The sequence below is a fragment of the Eucalyptus grandis genome, chromosome 9 (assembly GCF_016545825.1).
Source record: "Eucalyptus grandis isolate ANBG69807.140 chromosome 9, ASM1654582v1, whole genome shotgun sequence".
Taxonomy (NCBI): Eukaryota; Viridiplantae; Streptophyta; class Magnoliopsida; order Myrtales; family Myrtaceae; genus Eucalyptus; species Eucalyptus grandis.
The window spans coordinates 18702442-18722422 of NC_052620.1; the positions used below are offsets into that span (position 1 = coordinate 18702442).

Sequence of the window (19981 nt, forward strand, 5' to 3'; positions counted from 1 at the left end):
CAAATAATCTTAAACTAATATTTTTTGACAAATTTACCCTCATAAAAAAATTTAAATTAATATACATGTGATGAATTTATCATATATTAGTTTTCATTAACTTTTATCATCAAATTACGACACCCTTCATTTAGGGTTTACCCTCCGTTTAATTTGAAATTTTTTATGAAAGTAAATTTATTATAAATCTATCAATTTTGGATTTTTTGTGGTATTAACAAAAAAACAAAGAAAAATGGGTCACGGCACTCTCAAACTCTCCTAAATCAAAACAATAAAAAAGAAAAAAATTCCCAAATGGGCCTAACGACACGTGTCATCTTCCAAGCACACAACGCCCCCAAGACAATTTAGATTAGCATCGATTCCCCAATAATGTCAACGACCGCCTCCTCCTCGCCGTCGTCCCCAGCCCAAGAGCTTCCTCCCCCGCCCGATCTCCATCCTCCGTCGCCGTCGCCCCCCGCTCCTCCATGGAAACCCCTCCTTCCGCCGAGGCGCGTCGTCGTCTGCGGCGGCGGCGTCATCGGCGTCTGCACCGCCTACTTCCTCTCCAAGTCCGCCGGCGCCGGCGCCTCCGTCTCCATCGTCGAGCAGTCCTCCGTCGCCTGCGCCGCCTCCGGGAAGGCCGGCGGCTTCCTCGCCCTCGACTGGTGCGACGGCGGGCCCCTCGGCCCCCTCGCCCGCGCCAGCTTCGACCTCCACCGCGCCCTCGCCGCGGAGCTTGACGGGCCCCGGGCCTACGGCTACCGCGCCCTCACCACCCTCAGCCTCACCGTGAAGGAATCGGAGTCGGGCTCCGGGTCGGGCCAGCGGCCCAAGCGTGGGGCCCCGCACGACGCCGTCCTGCCCGACTGGGTCGACGGGCCGGGCCGGGCCGCTAGGGCGATCGGGTCGACGGACACCACGGCCCAGGTCCATCCCCGGCTCTTCACTTGGGCCCTGCTGGACAAGGCCGTGAGGGATTACGGGCTCGAGGTGGTGATCGGGAAGGTGGTCTGGGTCGACGCAGGCGGCGGCGGCGGCGGCGGGAGGGTGTCGGCGGTGGTGCTGGAGGGAGGGAGGGTCATGGAGGCGGACGCAGTGGTGCTGACGCTTGGGCCGTGGTCCAGCAAGTTCGGGCTCCTGTCATCGCTGTTCAGGGTGTATGGGCTCAAGGCCCACAGCATCGTCTTGGAGCCGAGAGAGCCCAGCGCAATAGGCCCGGAAGCTCTGTTCCTGAGCTTCCTGCCCGCCACCGGCGGCCCGGCCATGGACCCGGAAGTCTACCCTCGCCCTACTGGTATGTAACCATGTTTGTAATCTTTTTTGTTTTTTTTCCCTTTTAATTATTGTATGTATTATTATTATTTAATTAATTGTTAATTATGATCATTAAAACATTGGTTTTTAGGATGAATTATTTGAATGGCTGTCATATGTACTGTCACATGTCTAGGAAGCAATTATTAGTTTTTGCTAGCTTTGGCTTGCCTACCTGTCTACTGTCTAGCAATAGAAGATGGGGCTATTTCTTTTGTAGTTTCCATCCAATGAAGTTTCTAAATTTAGCAATGCCTAGTTCTATTCAATTACATGTTTAGCTGAATTATAATGTGGCCAAAGTACAAGCATTGATTCACTGAAATGGAAGGTCTCTCTCTCTTTCTGTGTAGCTTGAAATTGAGCTACCAAAGTAGCCTTCATCTTCCAATTGATGTATCGATTGTGGGGTTGGTTGATTTTCTTTTATTCCCTGGAAAAAATATCGGGTCAAGTCGACCTGCTCCATGTGCATTTGAGATTTTTTTTTTTTTTTGAATGATTTTGGTTATGATTGAACATATTTAGGGGAAGTCTATTTGTGTGGGATGTCGTCCCGGGAGGAGGTGCCAGATGACCCTGAAGAGGTCGTGCCCAACCCGGAATCCATAAAGGTGCTCAAGCGGGTGGCTCGGGCCGTCTCGAGTCACCTAGCGGAGGGCAAGGCGGGCGTGAAGGCCGAGCAAGCCTGCTTCTTGCCATGCACCGAGGATGAGGTCCCTGTGATCGGGGAGCTACCGGGCTTGGAAGGTTGCTATGTGGCGACAGGCCACAGTTGCTGGGGCATCCTCAACGGGCCCGCTACTGGGGCTGCGGTGGCGGAGCTTGTGCTCGAAGGGCGGGCTCAGACCGTGGACCTGACTCGGTTCAGCCCTGCACGATTTGTACTCTCTAGGAAGAGATGAAATGTGGCATTCAGAAATATAAATTGTGTTTGTTTTCTATCAAGTCGAGGATTTTCTCCTTTTTTTTTAACGTGATTTTCTAAATGAAGGTTTTAATACAAGCATGTGGTCACGTGTCTGTGGTTGTGGCAATGCCCTTTTACTCGCAGGTCAGTTACGGAGGTGGAGGTGATTTTAAGATGATGCATGCTGTACTGATAATGAAGGGTTGTAGTTTTTGGGACCTATAACATGCCTCTCTACTTAAATCAATTTCCACACCACAGGTTTTAGTCAATACCCACTTCTTGTTAGGAGTAAGTGTTGAAGATCTATTTTTTGGCTACTCAGGAGCTTTTGAAGTTTAGAGAGAGGGAGAGAGAGAGAGACTATGCTTTTCTATGCAAGTTCAAGATTTTAGGTATGTTGTTGGCACTTTTACGTGATCTAGTTGCGATAGCTTAGGGCTTTAGAGCTTCAACTACTACCACCATAGCCTGCGCTTTCTTGAAGTATTTCTAGTTACAAATGTGTTTTTTTGGGGGGGCTAACTTCACGAGTGAGTACGAGACTGCTAACTGGTACTTTTGAATGAGAGGTTGCTGATTAGCTTTCCCTTGGTCTTTGTTGTCTGGTATTGTCCTACAAGCGGCTGTGGTCAAATGTTGTTTAAACTTTGGTAGAGAACATCTCTTGGCTATTGACTTTTGCAAGTATAATTCAATTTTCCATTACAGAAAAGTAATCAGGTTGTCTAGTTTTACCCTAAGGCTGCGTTTGTTTGTATTCTTTTTTTTTGTTTTTAAACACTTTTTCTTTTTTTTATTCCCAAACAAAAAGAACGAAACGCGTTTGGGTGCGTTTGCCTTTTTTTTTTTTGTTCCCAGGAACAAAAAAGAAATGCAAACAAGAAACACAAATTTTGTGTTTCTTGTTTCAAACACTTTTTGAAATACTTTTTTTTCTTTTTTTTTTTTTTTCTCTTATTTTCTTGTTCTTTTTCTTTTGGCCGGTCGCGCCTCGGCCATGGCCGGCGACCGGCCGACGAGGGCCGGCGGCCTCGCCCGGCCACGCGAGGGCTCGCCGGCCCCGCGAGGCCGAGGCTCGCCGTCCCCCAGGCGAGGCCGAGGCTCGCCGTAGCCGGGCGAGGGTCGGCCTCGCCATGGCCGGGCGAGCTCGAGCTCACCCCGGATCCGGCGAGGCCGAGGCTCGCCGGTCGGCGGGCGAGGTCGGCCTCGCCGGATCTGGTGAGCTCGAGCTCGCCCGGCCATGGCGAGGCCGACCTCGCCCGGCTGGGCGAGCTCGATCTCGCCCAGATCCGTGAGGCCGACCTCGCCCGGCGGCCGGCGAGCCTCGGCCTCGCCCGGCGAGGCCGCGCCTTGCCCGCCGCCCCAGGCGAGCTCGGCCTCGCCGGATCAAGGCGAGCCGACCTCGCGCCGGCTGGGCGAGCTCGATCTTGCCCCGATCCGGCGAGGCGAGCGCGGCCGGGCGAGCCTCGGCCTCGCCGGATCTGGGCAAGTCGGCGTCGCCGCGAGGCCGCGACTCGCCCGCCGGCCGGCGAGCTCGGCCTCGTCGGATCAAGGCGAGGCCGACCCTCGTCGGCGGCGACCGGCCAAAAAGAAAAAAAAAAAAAAAAAAGAAAAAGAAAAATAAAAAAATAAAAAAAAAATTATCCAAATTTACTAAACATGTTTCTATTTATTTTTTGTTAAACAAGTTTACCAAACGCTTTTTTTTTGTTCAGAAATTGTTCCCGGAATGCAAATACTTTTTTTTTATTTCTGTTCCCTGGAACAATTTTTAAACAGAAACGTTACCAAACGCGCCCTAATATGCTGCAATCTCTGCCTTCCAGTAAAGCTGCCCGAGTTGCTGGCTCATGTGAACATTGAAGAGGACACCTTGACGCGGTTGCAGCAGAAACTGCTCGACTTTCTCTAGTACTGATTCATACCTCTGTCTTTTCAACGGTGGTGTCCACACCTTTTTGAATGCTTCATCAATTTGATATTTACTCAAGATCCATTATTTTAACTCAGCTATTCTACTTGCAACTTGTAAGGATGTACCTCTAAGATCAGCTTCTGTATCATGCTTCAAAATGCAGATTCCTCCAGAAGAACCAAAGTACCTTCTTCCTTTCTGCATATGAAGCGTCCAAAGCTTCGGAAGGAAAAGGGAAGAGGGAAGATGAGGGAGCCTAGCCTAGCCGGAGCGTCCACTGCTCCGTTTCCGGCAATTTCCAATTCATTAGGGGACGCTGTCGGCTAACGATTCTGATGTCGTGGAATTCTCTGCCCATTAAAAGCCGGAAGAATTCCTTTTGCTGTGTTGTTGTAACATTAGCATTGACTAGTTCATTCTTTCTTTATGATCCGTTTCCCCTCGTAGTGAAGGGGGTGATAGTTGGTAAATTACCTTTATACGGTTCGATTCGGCGCGGTTCTTACGCTGACGATTGTTTCTCAGACAAGACCAACTGTCGGGTATTTCGATTCATCCAGACTCACTATTGTACTCGACAAGAACCTCAAGACCTAGAGGGTCGATAGCAAACACATTTTATCTCAATAAGTCCTACTTTCTGAACGATCTTTCTTGTGTATTACTTTGTTCCCTCGACCCTTATTTCGCTTCGCATCATTTTACATCTTCAAATTGGTGTACATGAGTATACTACAAGCTGCCGGTAAATTCATATTCAATACATCGGTGAATGCACTTATTTTGTGCAACAATTGTAAAAAGAATTAGGGGTTAACATGATTAAAGGCATGCAAAACAGATCGCCGGAATCAAAAACCATCGAGATTAGTCTAGTTTCTGGATTGTTAGTCCAATTCCTGGTTCTAAAGGGAACTGGTTTGGACCAACTGAACATACTTTTTGTTTTATTATTTCTGTAAAAGATTTAGTCAAATGTAAACTAAATATTATCTCGGTTTGATTCCAAGTAGTGAGGAAAAGAAGTAATGGGAAAAAAATAGTTAGAAATAATAAGCGACTATTTCATTGGACCAAACCAAAATCAAACTAGATTAATCGGTTCAATCCCAATTCTCAATTTTGGAAACTGGAACAAAAACACATCACTCCTAAATATGACAAATAATGTTTAACTAATATATTTGTGACAAATTTACTCTCATGAAAAATTTTAAATTAATATACATGTGATAAATTTATCATATGTTAATTTTCGTTAAATTTTACCATTAAATTATGACACCCTTCTTTAAGGTTTACCCTCAATTTAATTTGTGATATTTTATAATATTAATCTAATTTAATAAAAACTAATGAAAGTAAATTTATCATGAATCTATCAATTTTGGATTTTTATGCTATTAACAAAAAAAAAAAAAAACAAAGAAAAATGGGTTACGGCACTCTCAAACTCTCCTCAATCAAAACAATAAAAAAAGAAAAAAAATCCCAAATGGGCCTAACAAAAAAAAAAAAAGGCCCTAACGACACGTGTCATCTTCCAAGCACACAACGCCCCCAAGACAATTTAGATTAGCATCGATTCCCCAATAATGTCGACGACCGCCTCCTCGCCGTCGTCCCCCGCACTCGCGCTCCTCCGCCCAAGCCCAAGCCCAAGAGCTTCCTTCCCCGCCCGATCTCCATCCTCCGTCGCTGTCGCCGTCGCCCCCCGCTCCTCCATGGAAACCCCTCCTCCCCCTCCCCGGCGGGATCCGCCGAGGCGCGTTGTCGTCTGCGGCGGCGGCGTCATCGGCGTCTGCACCGCCTACTTCCTCTCCAAGTCCGCCGGCGCCGCCGCCTCCGTCGCCCTCGTCGAGCAGTCCTCCGTCGCCTGCGCCGCCTCCGGGAAGGCCGGCGGCTTCCTCGCCCTCGACTGGTGCGACGGCGGGCCCCTCGGCCCCCTCGCCCGCGCCAGCTTTGACCTCCACCGCGCGCTCGCCGCGGAGCTCGACGGGCCCCGGGCCTACGGCTACCGCGCCCTCACCACCCTCAGCCTCACCGTGAAGGAATCGGAGTCGGGCTCCGGGTCGGGCCAGCAGCCGAAGCGTGGGGGCCCGCGGGACGCCGTCCTGCCCGACTGGGTCGACGGGCCGGGCCGGGCCGCGAGGGCGATCGGGTCGACGGCCACCACGGCCCAGGTCCATCCCCGGCTCTTCACCCGGGCCCTGCTGGACAAGGCCGTGAGGGATTATGGGCTCGAGGTGGTGATCGGGAAGGCAGTCAGGGTCGACGCGGGCAGCGGTGGCGGCAGCGGGAGGGTGTCGGCAGTGGTGCTGGAGGGAGGGAGGGTCATGGAGGCGGACGCGGTGGTGCTGGCGCTCGGGCCGTGGTCCGGCAAGTTCGGGCTCCTGTCATCGCTGTTCAGGGTGTATGGGCTCAAGGCCCACAGCATTGTCTTGGAGCCGAGAGAGCCCGGCGCGATAGGCCCGGAAGCTCTGTTCCTGAGCTTCCTGCCCTCCGGCGGCGGCCCGGCCATGGACCCGGAAGTCTACCCTCGCCCCACTGGTATGTAACCATGTTGTAATCTTTTTTGTTTTTTTTCCCTTTTAATTATTGTATGTATTATTATTTTTTAATTAATTGTTAATTATGATCATTAAAACATTGGTTTTTAGGATGAATTATTTGAATGGCTGTCATATGTACTGTCACATGTCTAGGAAGCAATTACTAGTTTCTGCTAGCTTTGGCTTGCCTACGTGTCTACTGTCTTAGCAACAGAAGATGGGGCTTATTTCTTTTGTAGTTTCCATCCAATGAAGTTTCTAAATTTAGCAATGCCTAGTTCTTTTCAATTACATGTTTAGCTGAATTATAATGTGGCCAAAGTACAAGCATTGATTCACTGAAATGGAAGGTTTCTCTCTCTTCCTGTGTAGCTTGAAATTGAGCTACCAAAGTAGCTTGCATCTTCCAATTGATGTGTCAATTGTGGGGTTGATTGATTTTTTCTTTTCTTTACCTGGAAAAAAAATCGGGTCGAGTCGACCCGTCCATGTGCATTTGAGATTTTTTTTTTTTTTTTTTTTTGAATGATTTTGGTTATGATTGAACATATTTAGGGGAAGTATATTTGTGTGGGATGTCGTCCCAGGAGGAGGTGCCGGATGACCCTGAAGAGGTCGCACCCAACCCAGAATCCATAACAGTGCTGAAGCGGGTGGCTTGGGCCGTGTCGAGCCACCTAGCGGAGGGCGAGGCGGGCGTGAAGGCTGAGCAAGCCTGCTTCTTGCCGTGCACCGAGGACGAGGTCCCCGTGATCGGGGAGCTACCAGGCTTGGAAGGTTGCTACGTGGCGACGGGCCACAGTTGCTGGGGCATCCTCAACGGGCCCGCTACTGGTGCTGCGGTGGCGGAGCTCGTGCTCGAAGGGCGGGCTCAGACCGTGGACCTGACTCGGTTCAGCCCTGCACGATTTGTACTCTCTAGGAAGAGATGAAATGTGGCATTCAGAAATATAAATTGTGTTTGTTTTCTATCAAGTCGAGGATTTTCTCCTTTTTTTTAACGTGATTCGTCCTTCTCTCTTTCGTCATGAAATTGACCAGAACACAATTTAGGACGTCTGTACTTATAAATGAAGGTTTTAATACAAGCATGTGGTCACGTGTCTGAAAGGTAGAAATGGTATTGTATTTAGAGAGGGACCATATATGGTCTATGTTTTTCCCAACCACTCTTCTTCCACAATAATAATGAAAAGAAAAACCAGGAAATCCTATTATTAATTATAAACGGATGTAAAATTTGCTTGTCTTTTATTTTTATTTTTCAGTGTGGGGCACATTTTTGACATCTTCTTTTTTAATCAACTCAAATTTTCTCATCCATGCTTTTAAATTCTTTTTTTAAGACTAAACTATTTCTCGTCCCTATATTATAGTATTACTTATGCAATATTTTTTTTTCATTCAATTAATCTTCCTTACGCGTCCAAATAACTAGAGTGAAAATGTTTCTCTTAATGGAGAATCAATTATGGGTGTGAAATCGACATGTATGGATACCACTAACTCATTATGGGCAATATTCCGAAAAGCACGGATCGGGCTGATGTTGGTTAATGCAATAACCCAAATGCATTACGACTCTAAAACTATCTAGCACGAGTAGCATGATATTTACACCCAATTGAATTTATCATCTATAAAAGTATTTTTTCAAGTCAAATGCATTATTGTCCAGTTCTCTCTATATATGCACAAATGTATTTGTAGTTTTTGCCTTTTCTTTTCTTTTTGACATTAGCAGTGGTGAGCGATCTTTTATGTTTATGTCCAATCCTCGAACGAATTCAACTCTTGCAATTGTTCTTTTCGTTCGTCAAATTTAAAACTGATTAAAAAAATTTCGAATTGGAATTCTTCAAGAATGATATATTCTTGAAACTTGTTGCGCCCAAGCGATCAAACAATTGGACATGATTTGTCATTCAAAAGAATTTTAAAAGGATTATCGTAAGGTGATGTTAAATCTTATTGGGATAAGTATACGTATCATGTCTTACAATGGATTTAAGTTCACCAAATACAACTATATTCACATTATATGTAATTTTAACACATCCTTTAACTTATATATATTCTAGTCACTTCAAAAGAAAAAAGAAAAAAAAAGCGTTTCGTGAGAGAATTGATCTTTTGACTAATGAGTTCGAAATTAAAAGTTTAATAAATCATTCGCTCTTTTGAAAGAAAATAATAACTCCCTTATGGGAGCATCGTGGTCAATTTCTTTTATCGTAAAACTTGATGTAAATCTATTTTAATCCTATCTACGCTCATAAATAGTGAATCTATCTAATATATTATAAATATGTTGACATTTTTAGACATTTCAAATCTTACTTAATGGAGTATCTACAAATATCTTCAATAGCTTGAATGGCGAAAGTTTATGTAACGCGGTTGTTCTCTAACCACTGAATTCCGAAGAATCTCTATAAATAAATAATAGTAATAGTAATAACAATAATAATAATAATAATAATAATAATAATAATAATAATAATAATAATAATAATAATAATAATAATAATAATAATAATAATAATAATAATAAAAGCAGTTCTAGGGAAAATGCAATCAATTTTCTAACTAAGTCTATAAATTGTAAAATGGTACAAGCCAGATATGTTCACACGGTCCAGGCAATTCCATTTTCAATTGCTTTATTTTGCTTTATTTTATACTTTTTTCTAAAGTGATATGATCTTAGTAAAATAATTAATGTTGAGTTTAACAAGAAAAATAATGTGCTTCTCACTTGTTATTCCATTATATATTTCGTGTGCATTATAGAGAGATTATTTTATTTAACGTCTCTACCACATCCCAGCATTTAGTTATTTGGAAGTAAGACATGTATTCTAATTGTTGTCTACCTACACCAAAATCTTGTGCAATTTCAAGATCTTCACTAGTGGCCTAGAATCGCACTTGATGCTCCTTGGACTAATTTTTTCTTCATTACAAGTGATGTCGAATTTTCCCGATCTCCTCAAAAGTTGAATGAAATCAATTCGAGCCCTATACGAAAGCCCAATTAATTGCATATCGTCAACAAGGGAGTTCGGAAAGCGAGAGGTAAAGATAGACTAAGAGACCTAAATTTCAATTCTCGAACTTTAGTCTTCTGAGGAAGAAAAGATCGAGTAGTCGTTGGATTATGAACTTTCTAAAGAAATAGCTCAGTAGCCCCATTAATGGCCTTCGGTATGATCATGAACAGTCTATATCTAGGTACACCCTTTGCTAATATATCATGCAATCGACAAAGCATCAACCCGAGTTCCAACCAATATTTAATCCGATCCATTAGATTAAAAAATATTTTACGGGTTTGGAGTTCATTGTCCTGGCCTTACTTTGAGTTTCTTGCAGGGAAAGTTGCTGTAAACGTACATTTGGACCACACGAAATTGTGTACACGCATGATGATGGGCGGTGAATTATATTTGGTCGGTGTGAACTTTAACTAAATAATGGGGCTCGGTCAATCCATGATCATTTTCTTACCCTCCTTTCTTTAATGGTCTACCGGCTACACTCTGCAGTACACTTTTGACTGGCCAATGGAAGCGAGTGCTCTGTAGTTTGTACGCCAATTCAAGAGGCACGTCATGGGCCATGTGACCTTAACTTCAGGTTTCTGTTTTCCCTGCCGAGAACGTAAACCTGTTCGATCGTCTCAAGCGTTCGGTCGAAGCCACGATTTAAATTCATTCAAAAATGTAAAGTTTGAAACTTTGGCCCGTTTTCATGTTGCCAGGAATTGGCTTATCGAGGTCGGCAATGGGGGCGGTCTATGCCTCGTGTCAAGAACAGATCTGCATGTGATTCAGTCCAAGCACAAGTTCAGGAGATGTTTCAGGCATTCTGACGGGTAATTCAAAGAGTCTTTGTCCTGTAGGAGTTGTGCCATACGTCGACCGAGCGTTTGCACTTTGAAAGAGGTACCATATGGGGCACCATATGCCAATGCGGGGGAAATTCGGCGTGACATCGCTGAAAAGGAGTTTGTCGGCATCTCTTTTTTGAAAGTATGATAGGTCGATAATCATAAAACTCTCAAACGAAAGTGTCAATCAATCAATGACCTGACAATCGTGTTCGGAAGTTTTTTGTTCTTTTCTTGGTCAGAGTGTTTGGATGTTTCAAGATATACGAAATAATTCTTTTGAAAGTTCTACTTCGGTTAGAGGGGAAAGTGTGACTCGTGTTAAAGAGAAATTAGCGAGGACAACTAAATCTTCATGGGAAGTCTTTTTGAATGAAAGCATTCGTATGATAGTGGAACGAATAGATGTTTAAAGAAGCACAACATAGGGGTATCCTCTTGTGATTTAAGATAATTGTCTAAAAAGTCATAGACTTACTGTATAGTAGCTAATTTGTTGTAAACATTTCAATTATATCAATTTAGTCATAAATCATTGTAACAATTTGTTAATTTAATTTTAAACCTTTCAATTATATAAATTTAGTCACAAAAATTTCGACTTTTTACCAATTTAGTCCTAAACTTATTATTTGGATAATTGGCCCAAAGGATTATATTGACAAATTATTAAAAAATTTGGGACTAAATTGATAAACTGTCGAAAACTTTAGAACTAAATTAGCACAATTGAAAGATTTAGGACTAAGTTAACAAATCATCAAAATGTTTAGGATTAAATTGACATAATTGAAAGATTTATAACTGAATTGGTCGTTATACAATAGATTTAGGACTTTTTGGATAATATTCCCTTTGTGATTTGTCAAATACCCAAGAATACCACACCAGTAGACGTTCAAATACTACATTGTAGCCTTGTGTGCTCTATCGCATACCCAATAATGCAACACCAACAAATACGAGGATATAAGCAACCTTAGTTGCCATCTCCATATTTGATTTACATGTAAGTTTTATTGGATACGCTTTATATAATGCTTTTGGGTAACCCTCTCGACAATTAAAAAGAAGGTGCTGATATGGGAAAGATAATGTGCAAACTGTAAGCCAAACCAATTTCCTCAAGGTATAAATATATATATATATATATATATATATATATATATATATATATATTAAGTTTGAAGGTGTGCTCTAACATCATGTGAGACAATTTCTTTCTTCAAAAATTTGAGGAAAACGGTTTGGCTGACGGTTGCACGATATGTTTCCCATATCCGAACCTTCTTTTTACGTAAACATCTAAAAATTTCCTTTATTTTCTTCTCTCTTAGATGTCAATACCTGAATCCTTTTCATTCTCTCCTAATAACTCCATCTAAACTGAGTGTAAAGCATGGAAATACATGGTGGGAGGAAAATAAGAGACATGAAAAGATGTGAACTTTGATTAGTAAGAGGGTGCGGAGAAGTGACAAATGTTAGCAACTCCCTTCTAAGCATTATCATATGGATCATATATCCATTACAAATTATTTGATTTCATTTATAATTACTCTGGCCACCATTGATCCTAAAAGTCTGAGATTGGCGAGCCCATTACCGCGGTCCCACTAATATGCTATCAATTAAAAAAAAAAAATCTCTCTATACATGATATTTTGCAATTAGACAATGCAACATGAGAAATTGAAGGGTTTGTCCTTTATCACCAAACCACACTGAAAGTTGATAATAATTTTGAATTCCTCTATAAGGACTTTAAATTTGAGGATATTTCTTTAGAAAGTGCAAATTTCAGGCTTTTAATGACATCTGGCCCCGTCAAAATAAATGGTCGATGTTTCCTATATCTCGTTACAATGGTGCAAAATTAGTGGTTGAAAAAAGCTAAAAGGACAAAAAAAATAACAACTACCTACCCCCATCCGATTGCATCCTGTTTTTCACCAACCCACTTAGATGGGGTAGACATTCTTTGCTGATCTCTCAGTTTGGTCAATGAATGATCACTATTCCCATTTTGTTTTTACTAGATATCCAATCAACCTCCCAAATTAACCATATTACCATCAAGATATCTCTGGTAGAGATAAATACTTGCTTTTAAGTGTACACTAGTCCTCCAACTAGATGAAATCTATCTATGTAAATTTTGCTCACAACATATATATAGACACACACACACACACACACAAAGTGATCTAATACATCATTTGATCACGATAAAAGGAAAAAGAAAGAAACATGTGTGCATCTTTTCAATGAATCCATCTTTCAGCAAAGAAAGCGTGAATGGATTAGAGGTCAAGGAAAGGGGATACACTTCCCTAACTTTTTTCCAATCACGCATTTGATCTATCGATTACAAGTCATGGATTAGTCCACATACAAACTAATCGAAATGTTATTGTGCACGATGACCATATTCGTAATCTGCCGATCAAAAACTAGTTGGAGGACAGCAGAGCAACATGGTCCCTATAAAAATTAACAAAAAAATTACGTCTCTTTTTCCTCTTCTTTGTATTGTGGGTCTAATGAAAGGAAACAAAGACAAAAAGATGGCCCCGTGCATTGTTTCTTGCTAAAGAACTCTCTCGGGAAAGAAGAATCAGAATATTTGATCAGCGAAAGCGCGACCAAACCTTATCGCGGAATCATAAAATTCCACCCCCACCATCACAAATTGGGAATCCAATTCCCTCGCATATAAAAGAAGATTCCAAAGACGAAAAAAAAACCCTCATAATGTAATGAACAACGTCATCGTCTGCAATCTAATCTCCCGGACAAAATCCTGCCTCTAACGACACCGCTCCGGACAGCTCGAAGATAGTATTATAAATCGCCATCGCATTCACACACTGCCCCGAATTCACATGAAGACCACCGGTCTTCGCTAGCTCTGCACCGTGACTTCTCGTTCACGGGGTCGACTACGCTTTCCGAAGTCACGACCAGCTCACCCCTCCCCGTCTTTCTCTCTCTCTGTGCATGCATGTGTGGGTTAATTATGGTGTTCAATGGGGGGATTAATTAAAGAGGGGAAGCACGTGCGAGTACGGAGAAGAAAGGCTCTTTTGACTAAGATGGGGCGATGGCTTTTGTAATTATTGAGGGTGATAAAGGTGGCGGTGTTGGTAAAGTGGCCTCTAAGCAATGAGTGGTGGTGAGAAAAGAGGATTCCTTTCTTTGTTCTCGAAAAGCAAAAAGCAAAGATGAGAGGAGGTCGTTTCGGCTTATAAAAGAACGATATTGTCCCACGGAAATTTAATATGGTACTCAAATATATAAACGATGCCATGAAAAGTTTTGATGTGAATTTGCGCGTCGACAATAGTCTTTAGTGAATATTTTAAGTGATTTGGGATTTTAAAGTGCTTTGGATTAAAGAAAGAAGTCAAAAAGAAACGAGTGACAAGATTTTGATTAAGCGAAAAGTTAAAAATAAAAGTCAACATATCTTGTGATGTTCTAATTTAAGCTCAATAATTACGTTGAGAGGTGCATCGAAGACCTTATTACCTTCACGCCAAGACAAAGCTTAAACCTAAACTTATTTTCACTCAAAACTTATCGCTCAAAGGTTTAAGATTGGCAAACTCATCACTGCAATCAATAGCAAACCAATGCCTAGCCACCACCATGTTTGGCTAGGACCATCAATTCCTATAGAAGTAGTGACAAGTGTCACCAATAGGGGTGTGCAACTGGATCAGTTATAACCAAGAACTGGACCAGCCCACCCGAAAAACTGGGTTGGGAACTGGTTCTTGTTAAAATTGGTCCGGGAATAGGTTCCCAAAATTCGGAACCCGTTTGAACCGATTCGAAAATGGGTTCCAAATGATTACCTACTCAAGAACCGATTCTCAGACTGGTTTTGTAAGTAGAGGTCTAAAAACCCTATTTTTTTTCCCTTGATTTCTATAAAATTGTGTTACCGAACAAATTTATACTTCAAACCTGTTTTAAGGAACATAAAAATGGAAAAATAGAGAAAGTTTATTGAGAATAAATCAGGTTGGCTAAGAAAGGAAAAGGTTTATCATTGACCGCTCTTTATTATTGGAAACTATTTATTAAAAAAAAAACTGCTAATAAATTTGAGAAGTTTTGCCATGGACAAGTAAAGCTTACTACGAACAAACAATTTTTACAAACAAATTGACTCAATTTACTCTTGACGAATATGGTATACCATAAGATGAAATGACTTACAATAACTATACTTCACTATACAAGAATTTTTCATTTTTCCTTTTGATAAATAAAAATTTATAAAAACAATTGAAGCGATCTACTTTATTTTTGTTGAATACGAGTTAATACAAATAAGCATTTGACCTAATTCTCGGGGGACCTGACCATTGAAGCTCTCTTAGTGTGGCTAGTTCATACCGCGTCTCAAATAGTTCGATATCTTTGGGAGAAAAGCTTGTCTCATTTTGGAGTTAAGGCGAATAATTAGACAACATCTGAATATTAAAAAAATTAATAAAAAAAAAAACACAGAGAAACCATGTCGTAAAAGCAAACAAGTCAGCTAAGGTTATGTTTGTTTTGCAAAAAATGAATAATTTAAAAAAAAAAAAAATCATGAAAATTGTCGATCATATCACTTGAAATGATTAGTCAATAAAAGATGTTTTTATTATCAATTTATGTCTAAACAATTTCGCAAATGATGAAAAAAAAATTTAAGCAATACAAACAATTATTTTTAGGAAAATATTTTTCAAATTATTTATTTTCCATGAAACAAATAGAGCCTAAGGCTCCTTGTATTTCTAGGAAGAATTTTACACCAATCATCAACCCCGTATTACCCTTCTTCGCCATTGCATTTAGGAAAAAATAGTCACCAAACATAAAAAAAAATAGTCACCAAACATAAACGGTAAGATTAATTACAAAAGCCATAAGTTTTCAAGGTTGCCGTAATTGGTTTGATCATTAAGATATCCAATTCAAGAATTGAAGCTCATCTATCGAAATCTCGCCATTACACGAAAACTGATTTGGGTCAAAGGCCACCTGCTTGGATTAAAGAATCGGACTAAACTGCTTCATGGCATAAGGTGTTTTATAAATCTCTTAATAGTTGGGCCTCTACACTTATCCCTATGGTTAATAAAAAAATTGGAAACCCTTTGGATGATCTTGTCTTCAGAACTCTCCCTAACACAATTCTTTGATGAGCTTTATTATGGAATCCTTTGAAAGAAACTACTAGGATCTGCATGAAAGGGACGATTTGTTTGGACTTAGGCACCAAATATCAATCACGCTTCATGCTATGAACTTTGCGTGACTCAGGTGGATCATGGGGAAGACTTCAAAAAATCGACTCCAAGAATTCTAATTTTGTTGTGCCTCAATGATCACGCCTTAAAGACACTTCGAGTATCGGTAATATATATTTTAGTCTTTAGCTATGATTATAGCCAAGGTATGCCAATTTGAAAGGAGCTCAAGTTTCTCAATTATACATTCATATCTCAAAAGATCTCAATTATTCACTTTCAACCAAAAAAATAAAAAATAAAAAAGTTTCTCAATTATTGATCGACCTATAATCGAATTTGAATGTCAGTTCGTGTTCTCAATAGCAACTTCTTGCACAAAACACCAGCTTCGACTTCAATTAATTAAGAAGATCAATGGCTTCACTTGGCCAATTGGACCCGTGAATATTAGATACATCACTTTAAAAAGTTCATGAAGTATTGTCCGAATACGCGAAATAAATACTAGTAAGTTAGTTATATCATGCCAAATTCCATCGATTCCTTTATCATCATTTCAAATGGCAAATCACTCGCCTTTGCCTTGTGATGCTAAATCTAAAACCCAATATACATTAGAAGAATTCTGAAATTCCAAAGTGCTGTTGTTAATCCGAGGAACCTTCGATTCCCGTATGATGTCGATGTTGAAGGTAGGAGAGGGTTCAAGTCATGCAACCTGTCCGTCTGATTAAGAACCCTAATTTGGATGACGTGCCCATCGCAGAAATGCACGAACCTAAACATATTTTTCTAAGCCCTATGTATAACCAAACGAGCAACTAAAAACATACATTATTCCAATTTGCGATTGCACGATCAATTTAATAGCGAATTGGAGAGTGACAAGTTCTGGCTGTTGACTTGTACCTATCATTTTGATAAGCTATTGCAGCCAAGAAAAAAATTTCTCTCAGCCAGTGTCGTTATTGATGTACTCTGCTCGTCAAAGTGAAAAAAAATAATGAAGAGTCACATTCAAGAACAAGGTTCTGACCTTGAGTGCCCGAAATGGAGGGGGAACCGACGACCCATCATTTACTTGAGAGTGAAAGTGAATAACGTCGTTCAGTGTCGGTCACACTGGGCCAAAAAAAGAGGACATGATTTTTTGTAACGACGATATTGCCAAAATATCATTTTTCCTCATGCGAGACACGTTCTGTCGGCTTTGTTACCAGAATTTGAAAGGACAGAGGGGAAGGGGTACATCAAATTTTACTTCATTTTGTCCAGACTTAGGACGACAATCAACCAAATAGTGAAAATTTATATTATTTTATTCTCGAGAGTAGATTTGAAATATAAATCCGTTTAGTAAATTTTTTACTCCTCAGAATAGATTTGGAGTAGAATTGAAAAGTTTTAAAAAAAAAAAATGATTCTTTATTCCCAAGAATAATTCCAGAATCAACCATTCCATTTTTTTCTCTTCTCTTCTTTTCTTCTTGTTCTTCTTCCTTCTCTCTTCTTTTTCCACTGTTGTTGCCACCGCCACTGCCATCCACCGCTGTTGATCGCCATGACCAGATGGACGAGGTCCAACGATCTCACCAGAGGCTTGCCAGGCCAGGGCGAGGAGCCGGAGGCTCACCTAGCCACTAGTGAGGCTTGGCCAAGTCTAAATCTAACAAAGCTGAGCTCACCTAATTGTCAACGGGGCTCGACCTCGCCAACGGCTGGGTGAGCTCAGCCTCACTAGATCTGGGCGAGGCCACTCAATTGATGAGGCACGGCCTCGCCGAGGGCCAGTGAGGTTGTTAGCTCTCGTCTAGCCGGTCACCGATCATCTCGAGGCTGACGACTGGCCAAAAATTGAAGAAGAATAAAGGAAAGGAAAGAAAAAAAGGAAAATAAGAAGAAAAGAGAAAAAAAAAAGAGGAAAAATTTGATCAAATTATTAAAAAATTAAAAGAAAATGGTTTGGAGTAGAAATTTTGAGAACGGTATCAAACGCAATTCTATTCTAGGAATAGAAATTTTGGACAATTAGCAAATGCCTTAAAATACTTAAAAATTATTCTCGAAAGCAGAATAAAAAAAAAAATCATTTTTGATCAAAAATTGTTCCTAAAAATAGAATGGTTACCAAACGCATCCTTATACAAAAGTTCTTATGTCAAAATACCACATCTCGCTTATCTACAGGGTTTATATGCTAATCTCTCTTACCTATGAGCTTTCGTTTTTTTATTGATAATTCTAATACAATATTAGAGTCAAGTTTTGCCTTAATTTATTTCGTGTATGTGGCTGTCTATTCATTCAATTCCATGTGTTATTGCTAATTCGATTGGCTTGCACATGAAAATGTGTTAAAATATTTCATATCACTTGTTTACGCGGTTTATTTGCTTTTTATCTATATAAAGTCTCCCTCTATTAATAAGTTTAAATTATTACGTAAACATTCTAATATACTATGATATAAAATAAAATAAAAAAGTGAGTGTGGATGGTACATATTGCACGAGCGAGGAAATGTCAAACCCACAAAAAAAGAAGTAAAAATGGAGCTCTTACAAGTAGCTTATTAAAGTGACTATAGATCTACAGCTAGGCTATTATCTATGGTTATTATCTATGGTTGACTCTTCAACCAATTACAAAGCAAAGAGGTCAGAGTCTCTAAGAGATATTCTAATGTTTTATATTGAAAAAGGAGGCAGCTCCAATTGAGTTCCGGCTGACGGAAGGTGCTCATGAGCGGCTACATTATTTAATCTAGTTTGGCGTCCTAGCTCTCCATAGTACTTAAATATAATATTTGAATTACAATAATTTCTATGTGCCTATTATTAACAGACGGTGAGGTGTGAAGTTGGTTGAAGTTAATCCCAATTATAGAGTTTAAGTGCAGCGATTAATTTGTTTGATAACCTAGTTATGTTTAGTTGCTGATAATTAGGTATTTCGACCCGACCTAACTTTGATTCCTATTATACCACAGAGGAGTGAGGTGTTAAGTTGGTTGAAATTAACCTACTTGGATTAAGTAAGCATTAAATGAGTGATTGATATGTTTAGATCGCTCGTAACTCAGTGTTATATCCTATTACGAGGTAGTTTACTTTTTTCACATTCTCAACAAAGTGGTAGTAGAGTTAAAGGTGTGAATACGTGGACTGTAATAATCTATTTGATAGTGTTCGAGAAGTATGTTAAGTAAAACCTTTGTGAATCCTCGCACTATTCAATCAAAATTAGCTAACAGTCAACGATCTAGACTAAGAGTCAATATATAGGTGAAGGTACGTGTAGCAAATGCATTGGAGCAACGAGCGTTGATTACCTAAAATTCTCCTCAACTTTGGCATTTTTGCACAACTGCTCCCGAATTTTTGAAAAGTTATAGAATATCCCTCTTAATTTTGGCACCATTGTAACACAGCCCCTGAACTTAAAAGTTATTAATTACCCCGTAGAAGTTTGGTCAAGTTTGCCAATGCGCTATAGAAGGCACAACTTGTCTAAACTTATTATCTACAAGGAAAATTACTGGGTAATATTCTCCTCCATCTCTAATAGGATCATAAGAGGAACACTTCCTCCAATAAGCCTTTTAATGGAGGCTATGAATGTAGATGTTGCCCGTATTTATATTTGGAAAAATTATTTGAAAGAAGTACTAAATCTATTGTATGAATGTTAATTCAGTCCTAAACCTATTATTTTAGCCAATTTAATTCTAAATATTTTGACAATTTGTTGATATATTTCTTCTAGCCAAATTTTGGCCAGCAATGCTGACGTAAATGCCAATCGTCCTAGATGGCACGACGGCCTTGAACATGAACAATATTTTGTGTTTCTTTGAATTTTTGGAATTTTTTTGGAATTTTTTCTTTCTTTCTTCTTTTTCTTTGTTCCTCTATCGGTCACTAGGCCTTGATGATGCCCGACAACTGACCACAAACGAGAACTTTGCCCGCATCAGCTGAGGCTTTACCTCACTTGAGGCTAGTGAGATTGACCCTTAACTATGGCCGTCAACGACCATGGCAACCGATGGAGGAAGCAAGAAAAAAAGAACAAAAGAAAAAATAATAAAAACTTCATAAAAAAATGCAAAAAATCTTCCAAACTTCCATGTTAGTGATTGTAAATCAAAAT

The 19981-nt window shown here is 40.5% G+C and overlaps 2 protein-coding genes across 2 annotated transcripts; both read left to right on the plus strand.

Moving 5' to 3' along the window:
- The first annotated feature begins 360 nt into the window (after positions 1-360).
- LOC120288089 (putative oxidoreductase TDA3) lies at positions 361-4775 on the plus strand. Its single transcript, XM_039301424.1, has 4 exons — positions 361-1282; positions 1831-2356; positions 4042-4126; positions 4294-4775. Exons 1-2 carry the CDS (start codon positions 376-378, stop codon positions 2205-2207), a joined length of 1284 nt encoding a protein of 427 aa, XP_039157358.1. The 5' UTR covers positions 361-375; the 3' UTR covers positions 2208-2356; positions 4042-4126; positions 4294-4775.
- Positions 4776-5690: 915 nt separating this feature from the next.
- On the plus strand, positions 5691-7681 carry LOC104420368 (putative oxidoreductase TDA3). The gene is made up of 2 exons (XM_010032223.3): positions 5691-6680; positions 7238-7681. Exons 1-2 carry the CDS (start codon positions 5726-5728, stop codon positions 7612-7614), a joined length of 1332 nt encoding a protein of 443 aa, XP_010030525.2. The 5' UTR covers positions 5691-5725; the 3' UTR covers positions 7615-7681.
- The last annotated feature ends 12300 nt before the right edge of the window (positions 7682-19981 follow it).

Coding starts and splice junctions, on each gene's coding strand:
- LOC120288089 (XM_039301424.1), top strand. CDS start 376: ATGTCAACGACCGCCTCCTCCTCGCCGTCGTCCCCAGCCCAAGAGCTT. Junction 1,283..1,830: donor AGTCTACCCTCGCCCTACTG/GTATGTAACCAT, acceptor GAACATATTTAG/GGGAAGTCTATTTGTGTGGG.
- LOC104420368 (XM_010032223.3), top strand. CDS start 5,726: ATGTCGACGACCGCCTCCTCGCCGTCGTCCCCCGCACTCGCGCTCCTC. Junction 6,681..7,237: donor AGTCTACCCTCGCCCCACTG/GTATGTAACCAT, acceptor GAACATATTTAG/GGGAAGTATATTTGTGTGGG.